A 12,103-nucleotide genomic window follows, 5' to 3' on the forward strand; every position below is an offset into this window, starting at 1 on the left:
TTTATGCAGAAGAGTTTTAAAAGATGTTAGGGAGGTAGCCAATCTTATGGAGTCGAGCAGCCTATTACAACTTAATGGCGGAGATTCTAAACGATTTTTTTTTATAAAAACAATTCACACCAATTGACCTAGTCCCATGCCAAGCCGGTGAAGCTTGTGTTATGGGTACTAGGCAACGGATATACAAACATATTATAGATAGATAGACATATAAATACATATTTAAACACCCAAGACCTAATCACAACACCAAATGCTCTTCTCATCTAACCACTAGACCAATGAGTCGTCAAATTGAATTGCCGAAGAAGGATGAGCTGTGAGATGGAATTTCCAAAAAGCATCTATTAGAGGAGGGTAATATATAGTTATAAGGACCTGAGAATTTGAATTCATTTTTAAGATAACAGGGAGTTTTTATAAGGGAGTGTATTAATAAGTTTGTAATAATAAGTATGAGCAGTGTGTTGGCCTAGTGGCTTCAGCGTGCGACTCTCATACCTGAGGTCGTAGGTTCGATCCCCGGCTGTGCACCAATGGACTTTCTTTCTATGTGCGCATTTTAACATTTTCTCGAACGGTAAAGGTAAACATCGTGGGGAAACCGACATGTCTTAGACCCAAAAAGTCGACGGCGTGTGTCCGGCACTGGAGGCTGATCACCTACTTGGCTGTTAAAAATGATCATGATACAGATTCAGAAATCTGAGGCCAAGACCTAAATAGCGCCACTGATTAATTTTATTGATTAATAAGTTTATATACAAAAGCATAAATATGCTTTTAATAGAGGTTGTTCGTGGATAGAATAATAATCTCAGAATATTTTTAAGTGAAGAACTTACCAATTCAATTTCATCTGTCTACTATTAATCTTGCCTTTCATTGGGAAGCGAATTGTTGCAGCCGCGTTGTTTCTATTGAGTGCATTCAGAGATCTTCGCTCGTCGACTCGTAAATGCATATCTGCCAACTCATGGCTCTCGCATACAAGCCATAATAATTTTTCTAGCGATTCGGTTCCTTCTATCTAGAATGCAAAAATACCAAACGCATTTTGGCATATTGTTTATTTCAATCAATCAAAATACGTTTATTCAATTTAGATGCGTCTTAGCGCATGCTTATGAATATCAAAAACGTTTACTACGCCATCCGTTCGCAAAACTACCAGGAGGCCTTGTTCTGAGTATATATATGAGCTTGCCAACGATCGACACACATATTGGTCCAAGAAAATTAATTATTATCATGTGAGAAGCACTTATAGCCAAACATAACATACACGAAGAAATTTTTTTTTTTTATAAATACTAAAGGAATTAGTTTTTAAGAACTAAAGGAATCGATTTCAATGTGGAAGCAACTATAGATATCCAGACACAGCTTGTTTATCAGAATGCTCAATCTGGATATCGGTGAGTTTTGGGATGATGGGATGTATTCCATTATATATTATATCCTGATTCTTAAATATCTTAATTGCGAAATGTTGTTAATAATATAATACATTGACTAACATAGCGTTATGTATTTTAAAACAAAGTTTGTTTTGTCAAATAACTTTGACTTACCTTCAAATGTGGTGATGTAACACTGTATTCAATAAAGTCATAAAAATAATAAAAGATACTTAAAAAATAAGGACGAATTTGATTTAATTAAGGTACTAAACGTTTCGTGTTATTAAATACAGGGAATAAATTAAAGGATTATATTTATTCTATAATATTATTCTTTACTAATCCTATTAATAATGTTCAAATAATTTTTTAGTCCCATAGTGGCGACATTTTGTTCATTGAATTGCTTTTGCTTAAGATTTCCTATTTTTATAAAATACCTTCATAATCGCCTTCATAGTCTCTACATCAACATAGTAAACAGACATAAGCCGCCCCGCATCGGTGGATTGTATACAACTCGCCTCGTCCATAGTTATAAGACCGGATGTGGCTAAGCCATTCATGGCTTTGACACACAGTTCTGAAATTGATTATTTTACGTGAAGCCTAAAAAAACATCGTCAACCTCCTTCGTTTTTAAGTCGGTTAAAAAACAACTGTTTTGGGCCACAGATTTTTGTATCTGTCTGTAACAATTTATTTTTCGTAATATCCAGGTAGATCAGCCTGACACGCCGTCGATTTTTGAGTCTAAGGTTTCCTTTCGATGTTTTCCTTCACCGTGCGAATGAGTGTTAAATGCGCGATTAGAAAAATTCAATGTCCCATAGGTGTGATTTGAACACGCGACCGCAGAGTCGCACGATTAAGACAGCAAACACTGCTCCAATAAAGCTTATAGGATAACTAATTAAGCCGAGGGCAGTATGAAGTTGTAAGCGGGGATCTTTCATTGAAAACGAAAATAAATCAGTGGTAAAAAGTAATCAGCCTCCAGTGCCTGACACACGCCGTCGACTTTTTGGGTCTAAAACATGTCGGTTTCACCGTTCGAGCGAATGCTAAATGCGCACATAGAAAAAAAGTCCATTGGTGCACAGCCGGGGATCGAACCTACGACCTCAGGTATGAGAGTCGCACGCTGAAGCCACTAGGCCAACACTGCTCCGTTATACGTTACAGTCACGAAGGCGTTTAGATTTCTGTAGAATTCAATCTAAAACATTCGTATGACTCCCGAATGTCGAAAACGTGTTAGATTTGACATAAGCGATTCACATTTAGCAAGTCTCGACTCTGAATACCCTGTCTGATTGTTACTAAGCCCTAATAATATATTTGATTTCAAATTATTGTCCCGTGAATAAGAGGATTAGATTTCATTTATTAATACTGAAGATGAGTATCAACTGCAAGTGACGCATCAATGCCATATATTGATATTTACGATTCTAACATAACGCACGCTGGCATTTTATGGTAAACGCTAAATCTTCCGTACACGTTATGCGAGATTTTTTCCGTTAATTTTAATTATTTGCGGTTAAGGAAAATGTATTTCTTAGATTGTTGCTTCGTGCTAAGCTAAATAAATTGCATTGCCTTTTTGGAAACGGGTTCCTAAAACATTTTACAATATTAATGTCGGTGAAACATTAGGAGGACAAAAAGGGTTCTTTGACAAGGGCACATTTTTAACGTTGCGAATTTATTTTTAGGTAGAATTGTAAGTATTCTGTTTTTTTACGTCCAGAATAAGAAAGATAGGTTTTTTATTTATTAGTTAACTGATTAAGCTAGTTCCTGGGCTGTGCAAGTTTTTTAGACTTTTTAATCTTTATATATATAATTCTTCTGTGAGTGTGTATGTCACTGAACTTCTCTCAAACGACTGGACCGATTTTGATGAAATTTTTTGTGTGTGTTCAAGGGGATCTGGGAATGGTTTAGATTCATAAATCAGCCCGGCAGATGGCGCTGCAGTCGGTACTTCATACTTTGTTAAATATCCTAATCGCTTGAAATAGGTATAATGCAAGAGAAAGTCTGTGGGGTCCGCTAGTTTTTATATATAGTTTAAAATCTAAGAGTAGTGTTGGCCTAGTGACTTCTGCGTTCGGCTGTCATTCATAAGGTCGTAGGTTCAAACCCCAGCTGTGCACCATGTGGACTATCTTTCTATGCGCGCAATTAACATGCCCTTGAACAGTGAAGGAAAACATCGTGAGGAAACCGGCTCGCCCAAAAAGTCGAAGGCATGTGTCAGGCACAGGAGGCTGATTTACTTGCCTATTAGATTAATAAATGATCATGAAAAAGATACAGAAATCTGAGGCCCAGACTTAAAAAGGTTGTAGCGCCACTGTTTATTAAAAATATTTCACAGTACTCTTGCTATTTTTCCAATTACGATGTAGCTATGGACTCGACTCTCACACGTTTTACAAAGAGATACAAATTACAACCTTATTAGTTTTGGAGATCGATCTTAAAATTGGTACAATATATCATTCGACACAGACTATTAGAAATATGAATTGGGCGGTTTATTTAATTGTGGTTATAAAAATTTGATTTCGCTAATTCTCACTGATTCGAGCCCAACAATTCCAGTCGTGTGATTTATTTGTATGTATTTATATTTGTTTTTATTATGAAATATTGGTTATGCACTTCTTGCACTTTACCCATCATATTTCTTTTTTTAGTTTTTCCCTCCCTAGGGTTATATGGAAGAGAAGAAGAAGAGAAGAGATCGCTTGTTAGCAACAAGGCAGCCCGTTGTATCCCTTATAATTATTATGTATTTTATGTTATTTGTTTTTTTTATAAATGTAACGAAGTGTGAATAAATAAATAAATATTACAATTTTTTATAAATGCCAAGTACGTCCATAAACACTTAAGAACATTGTGTAAACCTATACATAGCAGATACCTAAGTAATGTACTTAGGAAGGCTTGCGGAACTATAGTCGAGGCCATAACGCATCTTCATTCCAATAATAATTCCATCTTGAATCACGAGGAATCATTGGTTTTTATGGTATTATTCAAGAATTTTTTGTTTTTGTTTAAGTGAGAGTAATTATATACGTTTCCGTTGCAAAACTCAAAGATTATTTTGAACATAAACTTTAGTAGATTTCAGTTCAGTAATAATATATCTACTATTTATTGTTTTGAGTTTGATTCCATGGAAGATGGATCGGGTACTGGTATGGGATGCAACCTGTTCAGACACGCTGGCCCCTTCCCATCTACATGGAACCAACAACAGAGCTGGTGCGGCTTGTGAAGCAGCTGAAAAAGCTAAAGCATGCTAATACAGGGGTCTAGGCTCAGAATATGATTTTGTCCCATTCGGTGTCGAGACCCTTGGTCCGTGGGGTCCTAGCGCTTAGAGGCTCTTTAAAGAAATATCAAAAAGGTTAGTCGACATCACAGGAGACCGAAGATCTGGCAGCTACCTCGGACAAAGAATAAGTCTACCTATTCAAAGGGGGAACGCTGCCAGTATCTTCGGAACCTTGCCTAAAGGGACTCCTTTTAATAATAGATTTTAGTTATTATATGTTAAGGTTAGTTATTTATTAATTAATTGGACCCATTAATAAATAAAAGGACCCTAAGTGGGATTGGTTCGGAAATACTTCAGTGGACAGCTGGTTTCACATACTGGTGGTCCGCGACATAAACTTAAAAACACTCGATTTGAACAAATTATTGATAATTGATATAAATAGCTTTATGTGGTTCGAATGATAAGAATTTTTTATGAATTTAACAAATACATAATAATTCCTAATACATAATAAAAATAATCGTTGTCCTTTTTGTAATTTTAAACCAATTTTAACTCGAGAGATAATTCGACGTATATTTTTTAATTTACAATATCGTTTTGTCAACATGTTTTCCAAAGACAGCGATAATTTTACATTTTTATTATCACCGTAATAACTTAGGTAATATAATATAAGAATCCCTACTGCGATATTTGGATTTTATTATAAGGCAGCCTTTAATAAATTATGTGATATTTAATGACATCCTAAGTTCCTTATTATATTTTTTTTTCACCACGGTCGAAGATAGAGGAAATGCGTTAATGTTAATATTATAAGATTGTTTTTACTATAATAATTTCAACTTAAATAACATTACTAATGTTAGAGGTCACAAGGTGGTACTTATAACTCGGAAGTAATAGATTCGATTACCGATAACAATTGTTTTGGTTGAAAGGAATGCCTGAAAAATTCTGTAAATTGTGTCAAAACGTATCTGGTTTGTTTGAATAGTTTACAAGACTCAAAAAGAAAAAATTACTATGAGCATCGTTACTGCTCAGTATAAACACAAGAAACGCGGAACGAAATAATAATTTCTACGTATTGTAAGGCTATAATTGCCTATGAAGAAAAAATATTAATGAAACCCAGATAGATACAATTTTATACGAACTTAATCAGCGATCTTTTGATTTTGTTACACGCTTTAAACAAAAAAATATATCAATAATTTATCATAGATCGCCTAAGTACCAGATGTATTATATATTAACATGTACCAAAAGCGGTGTAATTGCACACAATTAAAACCGTTAAATATTACAAGCAATGCTGGCCTAGTGGCATCAGCGACTCTCATCACTGAGGTCGTAGATTTCATCCCGGCTGTGCAAATTTTACATTCGCTCGAACAGTGAAGGAAAACATCATGAGGAAACCGGCTTGCCTTAGACCCAAAAAGTAGACAGCGTGTGTCAGGCACAGAACGCTGATAACCTACTTAGCTATTAGATTACAAACTTGTGAATTTTTATATATTTTAACAGTGCCAAGATATGAAAAAAAGTAATTTAAAGTACCTACTTTGGATTTTCCTATTAATTAAACAATTTAGTTTAATTAAATAATTTAAGTTTACGATTATTATTAAAAAAATATTGGATTAGTAAAAAATGTACGCCAATGTCAAATGGTCACCTAATTACCTCATTAAAATTGTTTTGTTTTCAGGGTCGCTGTAATCGGATTCAGTCTCAGAATGATAGATTTACATATTAATTTAACCGCAGTTTTGAGGGCGTTCATCATATTTACTCAACATTATTTATTTTATAGAGAAGTTGATAGGACGTGTGTTTGAATTCCGGCTCAACATTTTTATCTGGTTGCAGTTAAATTTCTCCCTAAGTCTCCGATTTGAGACCTTTTATTAGCACAAACGATCCGATCAAAAAAATATCCCTAATAAAAAGAATGCATCACTAATAGATAAAAACTAGCTGACCCAACAAACATCTCGCCATGTATATTATTTCTAGGAAACATTTTTTAGTTTAATAAAAATAACTATCTACTATAATAAAAAATAGGGGTTGATCGTAGAGGGGTGAAAATTTGGGGTTGTATGTATAAGGGGTTTGAAAGATAGATAGTAGCCGATTCTCAGACTTACTGAATATGCATCAAAATGTCATAAGAATCAGTCGAGCCGTTTCGGAGGAATATGGGAACGAACATGACACGAGAATTTTATATATTAGATAATACCTTCTATTTTCTTCGTGATAAGCTCTTTGGAAGCGTTTTGTGGAAGTCCCAGATAGCGTCTGGGGTCACGAGCCGCTCTGACGCAAAGAAATGTCGAGTTCACCCATTCTACACATTGTGCGACGTCAGTAACTGTTCCAAGAGATGCCTCGCTGTTTAAATTCTCAGCCAAGCGCTTGTGTAGATAACTTTGAAGCGGTTCACATCCACCGACGAGAGATTGATAACGAGCCTGTTTTCATATAAATCTTTTAGCTTTTCAATCTATACGTAAAAAAGATGAACGTTTAAAATAATAAATTGACTTTAAAAGGCTTTGGAGATTATATCAATACTAAATATAAAAATAACTAATAGGGTCTTAAATGTTGTACCCAAATTTCATAGTTCTTTAGATGTATTCTTATAATTAATTCATTTATTCACCATAGATAAAATTCAGACTCTGAATAAGTAAATATAATGGTATACAATCTTTTTGGATCTACGTAATATTTGTCATAATTAGAGAAAAACGTCATTGTTAGTCAATATTTTAAAATAAAACGTTACATTTGATTCAAACTGCTCTTATTTTATATCCTTATAATTTCTAAGAAGCCATGGGACTGACAAAGGAAGAGAAAAAGGCTCAGAAAGAAGCCAAAAAACTCGAAAAGCTAAGGGCTGAAGCAGAGGCTCGTAAACAAATTAAGCGTAAAGAACTACAACGTGAAATGGCAGCTCAAGCACGAAAACGAGGGGAGTTAGATAAAAGCTGGCGTGAAATGATGATTAAAGTAAAAGAACCCGTATTCAGACAAGACATAGAAGTGATGTGGCATGTATTTGAGAGGGTGTATGACAAAAAAGATCATTTAATTCGCTATACCACAAAGCTAATGAACATAGCAGATGACCAATTTCAAAGAACAGTAGCTAGTTTCTGTAACACAATCGATACGACGATTAACAAATTTCTCGAAGAAATGGATATACTATCAAAACAAAATGACATAAAAACAAAAAAACTGCTCAAATTTGGCGAAGATAATGCCAGCCAAATCATGAAAGATCATGATGTTGCAGAAACACATCTACAGCTTCTAATTTATCACGGCCATACAACAGCCGACACTCAAGCATGGACAACTAGGGGTGAAAATTTAGTTAAAGAAGATGAAGACCGAATGAAATATTCAAATGAACGAGAAAATTTACGTTCCTTTCTTGAAAATACATACAACACTACATGGGAAGATTATAAAACAGTTCTTAAAGCTTATGTCACAGAAACAGCAGATAACCAGAAAAAAGTGCGTAAGCTGCGTCAAAAAGAAAACTTAATGGCTGATATTATAGCCTCACAGTCGAAGAAGATAGCAAACAATGACAGCGTTTTAAAGCGGCTGCGATCTGAATTGGCAGCCTATGAATCAGGTACAAAACAAGCAGTGTTTCGTGATCGCCGTGACCGCCATAGGGCTGCGTGCTTCCGTTTAAAGAAAGGTTTGATAGATGGATGCGCATTGGATGCTAAACTTTTAGCAGTTTTAGTAAAAGAATCTGATGATACTCTTGCATGGTTAAATACATCACAAAGTAAAGCAGAAAAGATTTTACGGACAGCAGCACTGTGTAGAAAATTTGAAACTCAGCGCGAAAAAGTTCTACCATTTGGAACAGCGTTACCTCACTCCCCCACCGAAACTAAAACAAGTGCAAGACGACTTCAATCTGAGGATTCATTGGTGGTTAATGCAATAGCTTCGACGTGTGGACTAACACGTCTCTGGCAGAAAATATCTAAAGCAGAACTATCTAAACGAGCATTACTCCATGAAAAGATGCTGTTAGAAGAGGAAAACGCATTGATTGTGAGGAAATTAAAGGAATATCAAGAAACTAAATTCCAAGTGGATGCGTACAAATGCATATGTACTAAATCTAGAAAATCATTACCTCATCCGGTTGCTGTAGATGGTGGTTTAGAAGTTGCAAAGTATGAGAATTTTGCGCGTCTGTCTAAACAATGATTAATATTTAAAATATTAAAGAGTATACAAGCATTCGTTGTAATTTTTTATTGTTAGGCATTTTTTTTACCTATAAGCACTGCATATTGAAATTACTGTACAACCTAAGCTTTTTTCCAAAGTGGTTTTATATAATATAACAAATTATATGTAATGTATGGATACGGCGCTTTTTGATACAACATCTTGCCAGGCCGAATGCATAATTTTACCCCATTATTTGTCCGTATAATATACCTGATACTATAATGTTTTTTATAATATTATAATTTTAACTTAAAGTTTTTTCCAATGCTGGTCTATATTGTTGTAGGCTTTTTAAATGTTGCCTATTTCTATGATTAGCGTAATGAAAGACTTGATTGTTTCGTCTTTCGTTAGTGAATGATGATGTAGTCTCTCTAACATACAACTTTGATATAAAAAAATATACGAAATTAATCTCATTTAAATTGCAGACGGTGAAAATAAACCACACTAAAATGGTCGTTTTGACTGGAATGATATTAGCATAAATCTTCGGTTTTGAGGCTATAAATACTCAAACCCTTTTTAAAGCTTAAAAATCTGTATTTCATTTGAGACTTCTTTTAAGATTGCATCAATAGCGATAGGAATGTATATTTTAAACATATAATTAATAAATAACTCACTTTATTAAATTCCGGCAATTTTTTTTATATATTTAGATAATTAGCAGTAAATATATATTACTGTAATTATTATTATTATATATTAATAATTTAACGTTCAACGTTGTCTGATGCTAATTAGAAAAATATAGCAATCGATTCGCTTTAATAAAATATTCAAATTATTCAAATGCTTTGTTCACATATATAATATATATATATATATATATATATATCTATTATAATTTTGATTCCTGATTCCTATTAATGAAATTCATCAAAATCGTAAGCGTTACGTTATGATTTGTAAGTTTTCTTTCTACACTAATAGTATATAATATGGAGGAATTTGATGTTTTTCTTTGCGTATAAGTGTGTACAATGTAATAAATCGGTTTTAAAAATTATTTCACCAATATAAAGCTACATTATCAGTTTAGACTATACATTATTACATTTAGCGCCGTTGAAACAACAAGGAACACCATTTATATACAATAAAGAGTGCTATTCCTTAAACATACAGGTACAGGGAAATTTTATATGTCATACGATCAAACCAGATCAACCAGTCTGTGCAAGACAGGTAAAAAGTGTGTCAGGCACAGAAGTATCACTTCTTGCCAGAAATCAAGGGATCTAGCTCCACTGGTTTACTATATCTTTGGTTTCTACATGTATTTTAAACTGATGATTATCTTACATATTTACGTAATGACGGGATGAGCGACTCAATAAAATTGCTTGTACGATCGATATTCTATAATTATTATACAATTGTCATTCAACATTGTAACATGATAGTAATAAATCATAGGATTCTCAAGTAAATAGTGTTATGAAATCTTGACAGTATAAAAATATCCTTGAGGCTTAGATTCACAGATACGTTTAAAAGGCAGAGTATTGTGACTATAGAATAATATTATAAGTTCTAAAACAACGTGTATGCACAAAATTATACATGATTATTTTTCCGACCCAAATGTCGACCAATAGAATTGCACCATTCGACGTCACGTGGTACAACCTACATGGTATTATACTGATAATTTTTTGAAAATTTTCTCTGGTAGTTGCTTCAAGAAAAGTATTAAGTAGTTGTTTTATTCATTATGAAATTCTTATTTGTTAACTGTACATTTCGTCTCATGGTGCAATTCTATTGGCCGACATTTGGGTCGGAAAAATAATCCCCCGAATACCACACGAGCTTCAACATTATCTGGCATTTCCCTCAAGGTTCCCTGCAAACAAATAAAGTCGTCAAGTTTTTCAGGTTAAAAAATCACGAGCGCGAAGCGTTTTTTAACGTGAAAAACGACTTTATTTGTTTGCAACGAACCTATCGGGAAATACCCGATAACTTTGAAGCTCTTGTGGTATTACAAGTGAAAATATGACATAACAAATTTTACACACATACATAAATTATTTGATATTAAAGACTATCGAGAACTTTCGGTTTAAAAGTAAAAATGTATTTTAATTATGCAAGGACTAATTGAAAAAAATCGCAAAGTGGTTTTTATCGTATTTCAGGTTTTATTTGTTAAACAGATCATTTATTGAACAAAAAAGTTTAAATTGTCTGGAAAGATAAGTCGAAAGATGAAACGTTTACACGGAGCTTCGAAGATAGAAGAGTATCAAATACTTTCAGTGCTAGAATACTCTCGCCTTAAGTACTACTTTAGTATATTATCTATATATTATTTCTCTATAACTGTCATACGGTAATTTGATAACGCTGACGAGGTCCAACGTCCGGGTTCTAAATTGATAATACCATCCGTAATTGTAACTAGACATTATTTTATAGAAGGATAGTCAAATGCTCTCTATCTGCGAATACCTTTTTAACTTTTTTCAATAACGACTGGTACCTTATAGAACCCACGAAATTCAAAATTGCTTAATGTTATTTGTAAAGAGTACCAACACGTCATGCATGCTGTTGTAATTTTTTTACAAAGCGGTTAATGTGAACAAATATTACCATATTACTATTTGAGCTACGACGCTTATACGTAATTAGCAAAGACTTCAATCAAGTTAACTAGAACCACTCGGAGACGGAACGTTTGGATCTTCAATGATCATAAAGACATTTCCTCGTCACGAGAGGTTGACAGATTAAACATTACTTTCACTATGTCAGGACGAATCTTCTCTGAATAAATTTAGTTGCACCTTAATGTTTAATTGTTAGTCAATATGTACCACAATTGGAAATGACTGATAAACTGAAGGAGATTTAATTAATATTGTGTACCATTGTAAATGCAAATAAATTTATGTAATTTATCATTTTTCTTGAATGAAGATGGTAGCAGAATAAAAGACCGCGCTTTCTACCTATGGAATTACGACATTGTGAAGTATTGACTGTAAATAGTTGAGATTAGTACGATGCCAACATCCAAATGGACCCCAACATCAAATAAAAAAATGTAAATAAAGTTTCTCTGCAAAAGTCACTGTACAGG

The 12,103-nt window shown here is 33.7% G+C and overlaps 1 protein-coding gene across 1 annotated transcript; it reads left to right on the forward strand.

Moving 5' to 3' along the window:
* Positions 1-7,494: 7,494 nt before the first annotated feature.
* On the forward strand, positions 7,495-9,145 carry LOC125053957 (dynein regulatory complex subunit 2-like). Its single transcript, XM_047655592.1, has one exon. The coding sequence runs from the start codon at positions 7,570-7,572 to the stop codon at positions 8,980-8,982; it is 1,413 nt and encodes a 470-aa protein (XP_047511548.1). The 5' UTR covers positions 7,495-7,569; the 3' UTR covers positions 8,983-9,145.
* Positions 9,146-12,103: the final 2,958 nt, after the last annotated feature.

The sequence above is a fragment of the Pieris napi genome, chromosome 11 (assembly GCF_905475465.1).
Source record: "Pieris napi chromosome 11, ilPieNapi1.2, whole genome shotgun sequence".
Taxonomy (NCBI): domain Eukaryota; kingdom Metazoa; phylum Arthropoda; class Insecta; order Lepidoptera; family Pieridae; genus Pieris; species Pieris napi.